We start from the raw sequence: 17,024 nt of genomic DNA, 5'->3' as shown, positions 1-17,024 counted from the left end.
AAAGGGTCTCTCAATATTATTATAGAATTAAGAACATCGATACCTACTACAACATCGAAATCGCATTTGTTGATTGATTTATTAAACCTCTTTACGGCTGTGTCGTGCCGGCTTCGACGAACGAAACGTCGGGAAGCCAGACTTCCGAATCAATTAACAATAAAGTTTACGCAAATTAATTACGTGGCAATTTTTGTTCCGTAATTAAGCCGGCTTTTATCGCCGTCAGCGCTCCGACTAACGGTTAGTTGATATTACAGGACAGATTCGAAGTCCAACGATGCGGTTAGACCGAAGTATTGTCGGAATTTGTCACAAAAATTCACGAATTTCTATTTGGACCGAGGTATGATCGTTCGACCACGTCCACGATTTGAAAAATTTGATATTTTCTTACCATATCACGAATGCGGAATTCATTATTTATTATTATTAGCAGTTGTTATTGACCATCAACGATTTTTGATAGTACAAAATCTTTCCTCTCGCACTTATTCTTTCACAGTTTTGTTCCATCGGAGACAATGAATATTAGAAATATTGAATAAAAGAATGATTTTCAGAACGATTAATATTAGGCATTCGATTGACAACGAAGTATTTGCACATCCGTAACCGAAAATTTACACCAACTAGCACGTAATTTTCAGGATCGAAAAATCCTGCTGTACTATAAAATTTTAGCGTTTTCGGTTGTGAACCCAACGCTACCAGTGACGAGGAGTACAGCAACTTTACGGCAGAGATCGTGATTTTACCTCCGCAAATGAGGTTTACCCAACAATCATCATACGTGAAGATCTTCTGCTGCCTCGTGCTGTTTCTGGTGGCTGTAATGGGAAATTTTACCGCCTTAGTCAATCTGTCGCGCAGAAAGCACCAAAAGTCTGCGGTATCTCTGATGATGGGACATCTGGCAGCTGCTGACCTTCTCGTTACCTTCTTCATGATACCGCTTGAGGTCAGTACATGTCTGAATTCCGTTTAGCCCTTTACTCGGAAAAGAGGCTGATCCACGTTGCCGCCGGTGGTGGAAAATGTTAATGTAAAACAATTCGGTCAAGAATGCTTCGCGAGGAGCAGCGAAAATGGGTGGGAAAAGATATATAATTTTTTTTTACCATTAGGAGAAAGGGTCGTCAGTTCACTCCAGCTCAAAGCTTGAAAATTTTTATGCATAATACAGAATTTTTCAGATTTTTGAATTTAGTCGGTCAATATGTTCGGTTTTGAAAATCGTATATGACTCGAATCGATTCGAAAAATTTCTAAAAAAAAGTTGGTCAACGTGGAAAGTCAAAACAATCATATAATAAATCGCTAATCAAATCAGAGAGGTCAAGGTTCAGACCCGGGTCGATTTGGTAAGAAATGCCCCATTTATAAAATAAATGAACATTTTTTGGCTCGGCGATTTTCCGGGGAAGATTCGAACTTCGGTTGCAGGTATCGCACGGAAAGCCGAGATTTTCCGCAATCTTGTCACTCCTCCTACAGACACTTAGATTCGTCCAGACAGGGGCCTAACTTGTTCTAACATTTTGGCCTCCGATAATTGTTGTAAGTCACTGTTGTAAGCGCTGTTACTAGGCCGGACTACAAAGTGTCTAGGACGAACAAGTGTCTGGAAGGAAAGAAACGGAAGGCAAAGAAGCGGGGTCCGACCACCCTTGAATCAACCTGTCGCCCGATTTAATATTGACAGCACTCGTATGTCGCAGGTGTGATAATTAACAGCATCGCAGTTTATGCGGTCAGAGCAGCAGCGTGTTTCACACGGTCCCAGAGGTTTTCACAAATTGACGGATACAGTTTTTGACAGAAAATAATGCACAGCGTGGTTTGAGCTTTGATCGCTCCGACGTACGCCCGAAGCAACAGAATCGATTTAGCTTTACCTCTAAATACGTACCCGATGTGTGAAACGTCAACTGCACTCGAGCACGAAGTTCTACAGCCGAGTTACATTTATAATTGGTTTGTCGCTTACCCTGAGCTTTCGGAATAACACAATAAACGAAAACATTCCTTCCGTAACTGATTGATTCCAGAATATTACACCCGTAATTCTAATTCGCAAAATAACTTACGTCAGAATACAATTTTTAATTCATTGGACCGTTAGATCATTTGGTTCTTTTCCAGACTTACTTCGTGCAGCGAACGCATCTACGGAGGGCGGGTAAGGAAGGCAAATAACCCCGGATTTCCGAACGATACACACTTAACTCGTGACGTTACCCAAATTCCATTGGATCACAGTTTCTAAATTGACACGTTCTCGACGAGTGATATCGGCCTCAACTGCAACTATCGGCGTCCATCCTTCTTTCAATCAGCCAATCAACGAGCAGACACAAAAATTAACACCTAGCCAATCAGCGCACGAATGGATTTCACAATGCATGCGAGCTTTGAATTAACACAGAGAGTTTGACACCAAAATTTTTCGAGATCGGACAAAAGTGATCAGTGTTTCGCGCAGGATAGAAAGAAGGGAGACGAAGTCGAGAAGGAATGCGTATATGCGAAATATGTCAATGCCGGGTTTCAGGCAGCTGGGATGCTGAACGTTGCTGATGCGCTTCGTTCGGATTTACTTACGGAGCTCCTTGATTTCTAACAATTACACCATCGTGAACGAATCTCTAAATTCCAGGGCGGATTTCATCTGATCGTTCAGTGGTTGGACGGTAACTTGGCCTGCAAGTTTTTCCTTTTCCTTCGTGCTTTCGCTCTCTATTTATCGAGTAACGTCCTGGTCTGCGTCTCGTTGGACAGGTCAGTGGATCGATATTGTCACCACAATTATTTTTTCCTGATCTTTGCTGTCCCATTGCCAGATATCTCTGTCGGAACGAATAACGGAGGCCGGTTTGCGAAATACCAATCTCAAAATTGAGAACAATGCAAGAACTTTTCAAGTGGTTACATTTAGCGATAAATTCACCAAAGGAATAGCTTGGCATTAGTATATCAATAAATAATGCACAATTTTGTTTTCATGAGCCGATTTGATCGTTTCAGGGGTGAAAATCACGTGAAAACTGTTCATCCCTAAAAAATAAGGGTATACGTCTCCTGAGGGTAACAATATTGAGCATATTATCGTTTATTTAAAGTGGATATTGTTCAATTGGTTTCGTATAGAAATTTCACGTTAGTATTACAAAGTCCGAAAAATTTCGTTTATGGGGATGAATCTTAGCGGTGGGTTTTACCCCTTAATCGGCCAAATCGGCTGCAAAAACGAAAACAGAAAAATACGTCTACAATGCTTCTCGATGTGCAACATATCGTAGAATGAAAAAAAATCCTTGAAGTACACCTCCGGTACTTTCCTCGTTCGTCGTGCCTGCTTCACGTTTTATTAAAGAGAAACCAACGCGATCTGACTGACTTGAAGTGATTTAATAGTAATACGGCCGAAGCGGTGACGGTTCGTTTTCGTTATCATTCAAATTTCTCCAATTTTTAAAACAACGGATAACCGTTATCCTTCGTCTTGATATTTTTGGCAAGGGTCAAGTTTCGCAAAGAGATTTTTGAACTACCAACGAACTCAACAAGTCTTTGCAGTAACGATCAGCTTACTTTTCACTACAGGTACTCCGCGATTTTACACCCTCTGAAGAATTACGACGCCCGTCGTCGCGGCAAGATGATGCTGTGTGGTGCGTGGATCTGCAGCTTTTTCTACGCACTGCCGCAGGTGCGTTTTTCACGTTTTCATTCTATTTTTTTTATTTATTCAGGTCTTTGTCACGCGATTAATCCGCGAAAATTTATAGCGCTCCTCTGATGTAACTTTCATTCCGGATATGATTATCTGCGCTCGGCGAGTACTGTTTCTTTTTTAACAAAATCAATGAGTAGACTCTTTTTGTTGAAAAATTTTTCAAAACAAGGTAATATTCGTTGCGAATACTGAAATTATTCAACACGTTGACTGGCAACTACGAGTTATCTCGTTATCTCGTAATTACTGTTACATAAGCCAACTACGAGATAATTCGTATCATGTTTTTTTAAAAACATTAGTGAAAGTTTTTAATAATATAACTTGATCAAATCAAATTGGCTATCTGGACCGGAATCGTGATAGATTCCGTCGCAGTCAACGTGTTAAATAATTATCTTGAGATTGATAAATAATTTCATTGAACAAAGAATACATATAAATATAAAATCTCGAATTTGATTACCTAAATTTAATGAAATTATGTTTCTTCGCGTGTTATCCTCAAAATAATGAAACAGCTTCGGGTACATTCAACTGGACTACTTCACACGGTTTACTAAATCCGTTCGATGGATAAAGATTGGTTGAATTTACCAAATCTTGAAAGTTACCAGTTGAATACCGTAATCAAGTGACATGTCCACAGAATGTTTTGTTGGCAAGCGGTAAAATACTGTCAGTGATATCATAGATCGACAGAGTGAATGTTTAGAGACAATATCCTGCAGGTCCTTTTCTGCAGGAATATCGTTCTGCAGAATCCAGTCTCACCGAATAAAGTGGGTTTCAGTGTTGATTCTAAAGAATCCAGAATTACAGAAATGAATTCTGGTGGGGGATGATCGTTTCTTCGGAGTTCGTTTTAATAGAAAAACTTCACTCAAGCAAGCTGTGACACCTTGAAGGATAGAATAAATTAGACATATCGTTATGCAACTGCGGCAGTACTAGGATGTTCAATAGAAACGCATTCGCGCAATTGACAAGGGAAACTGCACAAAACCTTGCCCAGGTGTTGCCTACATGTACAAGTGCTTATTGACTCACTAGTAAACTCTGTTTTTTCGTCTGTGTCATTATTCACTTCGCACTTATGTAGATTCTGTACTCCTTATTTGTTAATGTTACCAATCCAACTGAAATACGAACGAAACACCGGTTCAATGTTATTAATTTGACGATTTTTCCGATTTATATTTTCTTCTTCGATTTTGACGTACTTCAGCAACGCCTCCAATTTTAGGATGCTTGCACTTATTTTTAAAAAAGTAGAACAATATGTCGTTTCTTACTGATCAAAAACTTCTCCTGTGTGTACCCTGGAAAGTAAACAGTAAGTGTACTTACTGTTATTTTCTGCTGAGCCGCAGCTTTTCATCTTCCACGTTTCATCTCATCCGGAGGTCACGGGGTTTCCCATGTGTCGTACGTTAGAAACGTTCACCAATCAGGCGGGGGCGATCATCTACAATTCGGCATGCCTGTCCGCGACGTTCGTAATACCGCTGGTAGTCATTGTTTTCGCTCAGATAACGATATTCTACGAGATAGACGGCCAAATTTGCGCGAACGAACAAGGTTGGTAAACCGTTTACGACATTGGTGTTCCTGCATGCAGTGGTGCACGAAATTTAATTATTTTAGGCTTAAGCTTGGAGGGCTGCTTTAAACAACATATAAATTAGTCTAAGTAAACACTGCTGACAACTGGTTTTACGTTGTTTTTCTGTTCGGTTGAAGTATCCTGTGAATTTATTTACGATGTTACGTCACTCTGTGTAACCCAGTCCTACACGTGAACCAAACAGACACGATACGCGAAACACTTGGAACTGAAGTTCTTCGGAAGGAAAATTCATTTTGGCAGATTTTTCTTTGATTTCATGCTTATTTCATATAGATTTTAAAAATACAGTTTGTACCGAAACATGGTGCAGAAAATATACCTGAACGAGTAAAAGAGAATAAAAGTACAAAAACGATACCGATTCTACAATTTTAACAGTCAGTTATGAATTGAATATCGCGGGACAAAAGCACGGAAAACTACGCGGATCAGCTTTGCCATATCCACGCGGTGTGATAGGATACAATGCCTTCTCGGAATATGAAGGGACAAACGAAGAGACGATAACAAACGGTAACTACCTCACGAATCAACAATCCGCGCAGCTTCCTTGTTTATGAAAACAGTCGGAACTGATGGAGATGGAGAACTGTGGGATGTGAAAGGCTTTATACCACAGTTTCGATGCGCATTTCGAAATACGGATCCTGAACTACCGCGTAACGGATCTTATACGGCAGTAGCACGGTCTTACATACAGGTCTGGTAACTCCGGCACTTTTAAGTGGTAGGGGGTGTCACCGTTAGTGAGGCACACGGTGTTGTTTCCTATCTATCCGCTAGGGGCGCCATTGGCCCGGGGTATGATAGATATAGATATATACCGATAAGATAACCTGCTCATCGAAGTTTTTGACAGTTCATAACTCAGTGTAAAGTGTGTAAACGGTGGATCATCTACACAGGATCTCAAACTGTCTTAAAAGTTGCGAGCCCTCGCTTGATGTTTATGGATTTTATTGACTTAAACATTTGAGGATTCCGTTAAAATAAAACAATTGTCACGCCTGCCATGGAATGCTAGTAAACATCTCAATCATTTTTTATTCGCATCTCTCTTCATTTTTGAGTGTTATTCAGGATTGTTGATTCCGAAAAATCAGCTGTTCGGATCTGATTTATGATTGGCTCACCCCGAGGGGGCAGCGCTGCAGACGGCGAAGACGAGAACCACGGTTTTGCCTCATTATCTGAGTCATTCCCCACCCTACTAGTTACCAGACCTGTATGTAAGACCGTGGGCAGTAGTGACTTTTGTTACGCGTGGTTCAAGGTGAGGACCTCAACTGGCGTCAAAGTGACTTGTCATACTTTTCCAGAAAAAATGTTCTACGTAGCGCACTCGTCAACTATTTTCGCCTGTAATGTATAATAATTTCAGTACTTAAATATTTTATTATCCCGACTGCCAGAATATCAAAAAAGAAACCTCGAACTAGATATCTAAATTTTTTTGTAAATTTGTGCTTATCCTCAAGTGGATAAAAGAAATCCGTGAACGAATTGTTCCTAGATGGCCAACAAAGGGTTAAGCGCCGCCTGATGATTCCAATCTGAATGTCAGAAAAAAACTATTGCTAAAATTTACGCACGATATCGGAGAGGAATCTGTCTCTTTTTGCGTTCAGTTATTGCCAGACTGACATCAGCGTTCGTTCCTACTGATGCCAGTATGCACTATAGAAACTGTTATCATTGTGATCAAATCATGATCGTGATTCGTGATTCGTCAAGCGGTTGGTACGCTGCATGATGTAGGCTTATGGAAATATGACATTCTCATTCATTCGTCTTGGATAGTAGAACAAAAGTTTCTCCAATGGCAATACATAATTAGGACAGAGTAAATCATCCGCATTAATTCGCAAAAATCGTTGTTAGAAGAAATAATGGAAGTCAAAATAGTCAATACCTGGGTGTTAGATTAACTGTTCGTTTTCGTGTGTATGATTTATGCAATTTTGCGACGAAATACATTTCAATACAAGGAATCCGATTAGACGGTGTAAAATGACGAACTGAAAGATGTTCGATACGGTGGTTGAAAAGTCCTCGTATAACCAAGGCAAATTACAGAGGCTGAATAGAAAGGCTGAAAGAGAACTGGTGAAAGAGTTTTGTTTTTCTTTCCGTCGAAAGATTATTTTTGTACTAGACAGCTCTTTTTACACTACTGTGTGAATTTCATATGTGTTGGATGTTCTTTTGCTCGCTTGCGTAATGGCGCATTTGAGGAGCACAAGACCAATATTCGATTATGTCACACCGACGTGCTTATGGTCGACACCGATCGCCACCGTCATCATTCGAAGACATCATCTCGGAAGTTCAATTGGCATATTGTAACGCGCAACTTTACGCGGATCCTTGTTCGCATCACTGTTTGGAATTTTTTCGATGCGTGCAATTCGACTCCGTCACTTTGTTATAACAAACGTGGAGTCATGTAGACAAAAAGACGAAGAAAACAGTCAAATCCTTATGAATAATCGCATTTCAAGCGCATTGACGAATTGAAGGTCGTGGTCGTAATTCCACCTGATTTCAATTGCGTGAATGTGTACGTAATTATTCTATCGGTCGATGTAACACATTTTTCCACGTTCCAAGCGACAGAACTTCTATGGATCTGGTGGTTCGGATCAAAGACAAGACTACATTCAACTACACAGATAGTCTGAATTATCACCTCAACTTATTGAAAAGATTTACCATTGATGTGAAATTTGTGCGATTTTATATCGCGAGCATGAGTGAGAGAATTTTCCGTTGATTTTAGCGCTTGTTATGTTTGAACATGGGAAAGTGTCGTGAAAATTAACGTTATTGACTCCTGAATCGGATCCTCGAAACGTTTGAACGAATAAATTTAAAAGTTATCCGGTATCATTTCATGCCAATTCGGAAATGTTATATTGACACACGCCTAGCGTTGACTAACTTAAATTTGATTTACAAAAAATTGCCACACTGTGCATACCCACGAATGGTTCACTATACTCTGGACTCAATATTGTTCAAGTTTAACCCTCAAATACGTCTGAAATACTCTCAAATTGTGTTTTGAATTTGAAAGAAGATAAACATCGCAAAATAACCGTTGAAATGGAAGTGATGTAAGGTACGTACAAGACCGTCATATACCTCGAATCATTTTTTTGTTTGTTCAAATCGTGAAACACACGTGGCTTTTATTATTCAAAACCCATATAGGTCTAATAACTAAGGCTATACGGTACATATCATCACTGTTTCCTAGAAATTCGGTCCATTGAAAAAAAGTTAGGGATTTGAAAGACCCGGTTCAAGGTACAACACTCTCCCATACCCGCGAGTTCACATTTTTCAGTTTCCTTGATGATTTCTCGAAATCAAACGATCATTACCGTTCTGGAATACAAAGAAATAGGAGAGTTTGTGATCGTTCTTAAGTTAGTCAACAAATTGAATCTGTAGCCTGCAAAATCTTCTCTACACTACCATCCTCCAATTGAGCGTAACTGGAAAATCTCTTCAAAGCAATCGGAATGATCACGACGCTTTTTTTCACCACCCGTCAAGACGGAGCTACTTTAGTGTGAAATTTCTCAGATACTGGGGGACCAGAGATGGGGGACGGCAAGAAGATCACTCTCCGTAGATCCAACACTTGCTCTATAGAGCAGGCGAAGCGCAAAACTTTGCGTATGACCGCCACCACGGTACTCATATTCACCATTTGTTGGGGACCGTACGTCGTGACGATATTTTGGTGAGCGACACGATTTCCATTTTCTACGCAGTTTCTATTACGAAGCAATACCTTTCAGTTGTTCATACTCGTGTGGTTTGCGTAGCGCATTAGGATATTGGATTTTCGTTTAATCAATTGCAACATAAAGTTAACCATGGCCAAGAACATCTTTCTCACGATCGATGTATGAATTCTTTACGAAGCTTATCCCTCGTGTTTACTTACTCTCATCCCGAATGCTAGTTTTATAGGAAATCACCTTCGCTCGTATGTAAATGGGTATAAATTTTGTGACCCGAAAAACGGCATGGTTCGATTTTGAACATCTATCAGTCCCGCGTGGTTTCAAACGAATGCCCGAAATACGAGTGCGATCACATTGCGTTTGCTCGGATAGATTGGCAGTCTCACTGATACTGGAAAACTAGCTTTACATCGATTTTCACTCATCCAGTTGAAAATAATCAATCGCATGCAGAGGCGATGACTTCACTATCTTTAAGACACGACACCGCTTACAACGAATGTTGGAACAAACATTGATCTTTTCGCGATCTGATTTTCCTCAATTCTTTCTTCAGCACAACCTTCTCTGCGTTCTGCTCTACGCGTTCATAAGATTGAAATGAAAACTCACCATTTGACATCCAAGAAGTAGGGGCAAACGCGTCTTTAGATTCCTTTCAGAACCTCCTCAAATAACGAATAATAAATTTTCTCGGGAACTTGGACAGAATTGATCAGATTCAATTTATCAAAATTTGCAACGTTTCGTTGGTTTTATTTATTTTCCAACTTCATCAGGCAAGTTTTGAGGTTAAATCGTCGTTAAAATCCTCTGGTCCATAACATCCAGTCAAAATTATGTTTAAATAAGACTAGACAGATACATACATTTTTGTTTTTTTGATAAAATTATAAACTCATTGTGCCAATAAATTAATTTGAATAAAATGAAATGGACAAATATGATGATGGACAAATACACATGTCAAACGTAGTGACTCTTAAATCACAGACTGTACTGTATGTATCTGTCTAGTCTTATTTAAACATAATTTTGACTGGATGTTATGGACCAGAGGATTTTAACGACGATTTAACCTCAAAACTTGCCTGATGAAGTTGGAAAATAAATAAAACCAACGAAACGTTGCAAATTTTGATAAATTGAATCTGATCAATTCTGTCCAAGTTCCCGAGAAAATTTATTATTCATTACATTTAACATGGATGAGAACCAAGATTTGGACTCCTCAAATAACATTATTCTGCTTTGAATGCGGGAGAACGGTTCGGTTCAACGAATTGATATCTATGACGAGATGTTCTCTCACGATATTATGAAGGAACGGTTAAACGCTGCCCACCCGACCCCATTTATGATCGATGTATCAGTTTTTCTACAAGTCAAATTTGGCTCACATTATTATCCTGTTCGCAGGTCCATATTTAACGAAGAAATTTTCGCATGGATGCAGGACTGGCATTGGAACGTGTTATTTTTCGCAGCAGCACTGCCACCGTGCCTGAATCCTTCCTTGAATGCACGAAGGGAAATAAATTAGAGAAATATATATCTTACGATATTCCAATATTGCCAACAAAAACGCTGGAGTTGGAAAAATATATGTCACTCAATGTTCTCAATACTGCCTACCAAGACGTCAGAAATTACGGAAATTGATGTATCATTAACGATTTTACACAAAACTGCCAGCAAAACACATACACACGCGCGCACGCACTGAATCCTAGATTAATTGGATTCAGGTTATCGCTACACTTGGCGTTTTGTTCTCTTTCCGGCCCAACTTTCGTCCCCTCTTCCACGTCCCATACTTCTCACGAACCAACTACCCGCAACAAAATCGCACATAATCCACATTCGGTTCCACAAAATCAGACGAGAGAGATTTTCATACGGAAAGTAGAAGCATTACACAAAATTCGAATCACGGTACCATCAGAGACAAAGAATATTCCAGGAAGTTCGGAGTAGATGTCGGTTAAAATCACCCGAACGCACTGACACATGACCCGAAACAGCGTCAAACCGAAGATCGATCACACGAACATACACGCACGAGGGAAGAACCCGAACAACACAGAATTTCCACGAACATCCAGACATACAGCATCCATACAACCGTCGCACGCAGGTACACGAACCGTTCATAGACGACAGAAATGTAGTGAACCGTGAACCAAGCTTATTGGATGCACCTATTACAGAATAAAATCGCGGAGTAATGCACAGAAAACGCATGCAACTGAGGCAAATCGGATCAGTAGATATCACGCACATGCTCGACATTACACTGATACACGAACAAAGACGTCGGCTAACACTGATGCAAAACAGACCGGCTCCGCCGACAATCGGAGCACTCACAGACATTGGCACGAATAACCGAAATTGCGAACGAATACGGAATCCGATAGATTTTGAGAAATCGATATAAAGTAATACACACGCTCAAGAACCGCGCATATACGACATTCTGGCAGTAGATCCCGCACACGACTAACTACCAATGAACACATATCAAGCGATTACTACTAATACACAACCACCAACGTTGGCCATGTGAACTATACAAACATGTGAAATTGGTACGTGGGTCAACCGAACTAAAACACACGTGAATTTGTCGAAAACCTACGAAAATGAGGGATGGGTGACGAGCTAACGGACGAACAACTATCAGGCAATTTAAGTCCGATTTTAGAAGGGGACGCAACAAGTTGTTGCCGCTTAAACCGCGGTATGTGGCAAACCGCGCAGAATTCGAAGCAAACTTGTTATACAAATTCAAAGATTCGCAATACAGAGACAGACTAGAACACAAAATACGAAATCACGTGTAGGGAGAATTTCGAAAAATCACACCATACCTTATTACACTCGGAACATTATTTGCAGAGCATACACCGCAATAGTAACGCAACAACGCTGCGAAACGACACAACGCTGCACGCAGAAAAGGAACACAGGGACTACGATATGCGGAATCACCGCCTGACGAAAACGACGAGACACAGCGCAGATCCGCAAAACTGCGGCCAAGAAAGTGATATAACACACACAGGGCGCAAGAAATTAGTTTGAGAAAGTTCCGAGGTAAGATTAATCTAGAGTAGAGAAACAAAAAGTACAAAAAGCAACACGATCTGTGATAGGGAAGTAATTTCGAGTTATAGAATTTACGGAGACCAGCTCGATAAGCTGAATTTACACGAACGGAAAACATAGCATTTTGACACATAATTTACAAAGAACAGGAAGGGGACAATAAAAACACACGGACGAGATTGAACAATTCGGAAAATAGGTTTGAGCAAACAGCAATTAGTTTAATAGATTCAAGTACACGAACACACAAAAATTAAAAATAAGATGAAACGTAGATAGATTCAAGGCGCATGCGCACACGCATCGAATAGCTGACTACTAACTGTCTTTCTCCCCTTCACAGATTGGCGGAATGGCACACCAACGGAGAGACGGAAAAAGACACCTCGGAATATGGCAGACATGCAACACAGCAACCACACTCATGATCAAATTTACCATCGAAAGACACAAGGCAAAAGGAAGACATCTTACGTTATCAAGCACTTGAACCTATGTTAATTAGATTTAGTTTAACGCTACCGACCGGAGCGTGGCCGGTCGCCACGAGGGATCTACTCTTTGTAATTTAGTTTTAAGGTTTTGAAACGACACTCTGCTTCTCGCCCCCTCTTCCACATCCGATATCTCGTACGGCCCGTACGAAACTACCAACTACCCCCTGTAATGTTTTGCGATGATACAAGTACTGCCAAAAAAAAAAAAAACTAATGAAAATAACAAATGCCGCACTATGTTCAAAGTACTGACAACACTTCTCTCAGAAGCTAAATTGTTACTTTAATGACAGTTAAATAGATGGATTAAATAATCGAAAATGTGTTATAAATCAGGTGTATCCGATGAATAAATATAATGTCAATGTATATCATGGACTCCACCCTTTATCTTCCAACGGCGATTTGATTTGCCAATGTAGTCGACGACGGCTTGATCACTCATCAATTTAGGCCTACGCCAAATTTCGAGATTTGCAGATCGCCAGAATTTCACGTCGCTTCACGAAAGAGCATGTCGATGAAATTCATTCGGTTCTAAAAGTTTTAACCCTTCCAGTCACGAAGTAGGTTTTTTTTTTTTTTTGCACGAACAATTCCAGATTTCGCATGCAATGTAAAAACAGAAAGAGGGAAAAAAATATATATATGAAAAAGGGTCCTACTATAGTGGCTCGTGTGACTGAAAGCGTCAACATGATTTCTAAGAGATTTCGATAAATTCAAGGGACATTGAAGACTTTACTGCCGGATTATCATAGGTTTGCAAAGACTTTGCAAGATTTCAGGGGATCTCAAGTGATTTTAATGACTGTAACGTGATTTTGTAGATTCCACGACACGGGATAATCGAAAAGTTTCAAAGGATTTCACGGGATTCGGGAGGATTTCTATATATTTAAACAAATTTAGGGTCAAGTTTCTTTTTCAATTCATGTGGGTTTCGCTTTCCCAGTAGCAATGTGACAAAAATTAGTAGGTGGCCATCTCTTTGGGCGTGGCTCATTCCGCTCCACCTTCCCACACATATTATATATATACATATTTTCGAAGGCTGAGAACCAATAGGGCACAACTCACGAAAACTAGGGGATGAGCCAGAATTGGGGCGTTTCTCCAACTACAACACGGAATTTCCGGAAGTCGAAACTCAAGCAGGCTGCAGCCAGAAGGACGTATAACCATTTTCATGTCAAGAGGAGAAAAATAAAATGCGATCCAACTTGTTTCCCGAAAACCATGAAATAAAATTATGAATGCCGATGTATGAATACCACAGAAAACGAAACTTTCGAACTCTCTCTCGAAAATTTTAATTACAAAAATCACACGTTGAGTTGATAGTGCCAGCGTGTGTATAGAAGAAATATGTGGGGCATTTTTCGTGTGATTTATCTGAACCAAAGTCCATATCATATAAAAATAAACTTTGCCACATGGTTTTGTCAGTCGATACGAGGATGTAGGAATTTACTTATACTTTTACTCCCAAGTCGTTCGGTCGTTGGAGACCGAAAAATATATTTCAAGATCGACAACGTCATCTTCGGATTTCCCGAAAGTCGCACCTGAATTGCTGTTGAAAATTCTGCAGAATACATCTCCTCCCATGTAAAAAAAAAAAACTTGTTCAAATTTGAATATGGGACTGAATTTCGTGCGAAAAGTGTGAATTTTTTTGCTCAATCGAATCCGAAGAATGAAAAAACCCCAACCAATTCGAATTTTTCAGTACGTAAGAGCACTCCGCTGAACTAAAGGAACCAAAGTACCTACACAGTTTAAAGCTCCGTTTGTTTGATGGTTCCTACTTCCTAAAGATCGATCAATATAATGTTTGTATCCGAAGAATACAGTTTTAAACTGATAGCGCCATTTCAAATTCAGAATTTGGATCGACCCATAAAATCATCAGAAACTATAGAATGAACAAAACTTTGGATCGTGTACTTTGGCTCCTCTAAATTGGTCGAGTCCGCTTTACGTTCTGAAGAACTGATGACTTTTTTTCTTAGAAATGAAGTCAGCAAAAAATTCGTGGCTTCCAAACTAAATTTGGCCTAATAATGAAATTTATTTACGTTTTTCACACTGACAAAGAAATGTTCTGAAATTTACAGCAAAAAAATGTAGTTTCCTAAAAATTTGGAAAACTTAGATAATTCTGATTTTTTATCAATTTTCAGGAGTGGCCATACTGTTTTGTGTATTACAGATTTGAAATTCACTTCGAATTGAAACTTTTTGTCCGGAGATGATCAACGGCCATCATTTAAAATCCACCTTGAATTTCGTCGCATCGCGAATGTGATTATTTACTTTTATTCATTCATTGTCCTAATTTTTTGATCATCTCACTCGGCTTGTCATCGTAATTATAATTATTTACTGAATAATTTGACAATGGAAAGGTAGTTGGACCGCTCAACGGTCGAGTGTGAGGAAATACTTTGAAACGTAACCATTAATGTGAAATAATATAAGACGTTTTAGTTCGTAGATTGTTTAGTATTTAGGGGATTTAACTCATTCTGAATGAACCAATGATTAATTCACCGTACGATTTTCCTTAAACTTCAATCGTGAGTAGAAATAAAGGAAATCTGTTACACGACAGTTCTTCGTCTTTGAAAATACCCCTCGTACATGTAAGATGCAGAAGGATAAACTGTACTCTATGATACTGAAGTGAATTCAGATTATGCGTAGAGATATTTTTCCGAGGATCGCGGGCTACGGATCTTGATGCGTACAATGACCTATTTCTTTTATTCAATTGGAGAGATTGTGCACAGGAGTTTTATCCGCTTTACGATTGAACGGTCTGGATGAATTTGAAAAATAAATTCCGCACTGGAAGCTGGCGACACCCACTCGGTCGAGGATGCGGATATCAGAGAGCATAGATGAAAATAGGATCTCGAGACGACGTCGCCATGACGATCGATGTAAAAACATCCGGGGGATTGAAGGAATTGCAATACAGCCGATTTAACCGTCTCTGATTTCTAGAACGTCGGTAGGAAAGGAGGATATATTGGGAAATAACACGTATTGAATTGTTTGAAAATATGCGGAGCTTCGTGAGTGACTTTGAGAAGTTAACCTGAACAAATATCACGATTTGACGGACGTTAATTTTGATTCTTAGCTTCCAATTAGCTGATTATTATTGATCAATCAACTTTTCAGGCACTTTGGACGATTCGTTGACAACGATTCCGTAAAGTGAATATAACGAAACTTATTCCAATCGCACGTTCGAATCTGAATGGTGAAAATTTCATTTGCTTAACGAGTTCGCACATTTTTAGGTATAGCCGGTTAAAATGAGCTGATAAGCTGATAGCGACGTCTGTTATCACGGCTGAAAGTTTGAAAACAGTGTCTTTTCGCAGTCTGCCGCCATGTCTTATAAAGTTTGATTCCTCGCCATGCGTTCGACAACGATAAGAAAGAATTCAAAAAAATTCACGACCTACCCTGAAAGTCACAGTAACTAATTCGATTAGAGATCATCAAAAAGCACGATGAACCCAACCCTCCGAAATTAAAAGTGCAAATATGCAATCTTGAATACGAATAAAGCTGAACGAAGCAGTAATATTAAACGCTAAAACTTGCGAAAGAGTTGACGTTATTTAATTCCGTTAAGAGCTCATCGATCGCGTTGCTCCACTGTCAGTAACAATTCTTGACGTTTTTGAATTTTCACAAGTTTCGTGGTGTACAGTCTTGGGCTAGTGAACTCCACAGCCCGCAGCAAAGCTCCCCGTATGTTATTGATATACAATATACCTAGATCCACGGAAGAATTGAATAAATTATGACGGAAATTGTTGAGAAAAACATCAAGAAATGCACGTGAATGGTGCCAGAAGTTCTGGTTCCACGTAACCAGCTCGGTCATTAAAACGTCACCACGCACAATTTATTTACCCTGCGAGAAAATAGTCTAAAACAAAATCTATAAATTCGCCCTAATTTCAGATTTAGGTGTAATGTAACGAAGTTGTGTTCACACCACTTTCACATCCTGGCACGCTCGTGCCATCATGATACTTAGTCATCGTCAAGTGTTTAATTTTTTGTCCGTATCTATACGGCTGCTGTGTCAACTAGTATTATTGTGTAAATGGTAAATCTCGACACTTGAAAACGAGAAATCCTATTCAAGATGTATCCGCTTTTCCATCCTTTATACTTTCCTGTGAGATTTATTTGGAACGACGTTTGCTCATTACGAACAGAGGACCCTTTTATAACTTTATGGTCAATCCTAGATTGCG

At 39.6% G+C, this 17,024-nt stretch overlaps 1 protein-coding gene across 1 annotated transcript; it reads left to right on the top strand.

Moving 5' to 3' along the window:
• Positions 1 to 901: 901 nt before the first annotated feature.
• Positions 902 to 10,670, top strand: LOC124180685 (adipokinetic hormone/corazonin-related peptide receptor variant I-like). Its single transcript, XM_046566430.1, has 6 exons — positions 902 to 961; positions 2,660 to 2,781; positions 3,607 to 3,712; positions 5,194 to 5,320; positions 8,961 to 9,120; positions 10,547 to 10,670. Exons 1-6 carry the CDS (start codon positions 902 to 904, stop codon positions 10,668 to 10,670), a joined length of 699 nt encoding a protein of 232 aa, XP_046422386.1.
• Positions 10,671 to 17,024: the final 6,354 nt, after the last annotated feature.

The sequence above is a fragment of the Neodiprion fabricii genome, chromosome 4, assembly GCF_021155785.1.
Source record: "Neodiprion fabricii isolate iyNeoFabr1 chromosome 4, iyNeoFabr1.1, whole genome shotgun sequence".
NCBI lineage: Eukaryota > Metazoa > Arthropoda > Insecta > Hymenoptera > Diprionidae > Neodiprion > Neodiprion fabricii.
The sequence above is the reverse complement of the archived record's forward strand: the minus strand, read 5'-3'. Positions and strand labels throughout refer to the sequence as shown.

What these genes read in the sequence shown, in the direction of transcription:
- LOC124180685 (XM_046566430.1), top strand. Translation starts at nt 902, where the DNA reads ATGATGGGACATCTGGCAGCTGCTGACCTTCTCGTTACCTTCTTCATG. An exon ending in AATTTGCGCGAACGAACAAG is followed by an intron (nt 5,321 to 8,960) that starts GTTGGTAAACCG and finishes GAAATTTCTCAG; the next exon opens with ATACTGGGGGACCAGAGATG. An exon ending in TACGTCGTGACGATATTTTG is followed by an intron (nt 9,121 to 10,546) that starts GTGAGCGACACG and finishes TCCTGTTCGCAG; the next exon opens with GTCCATATTTAACGAAGAAA.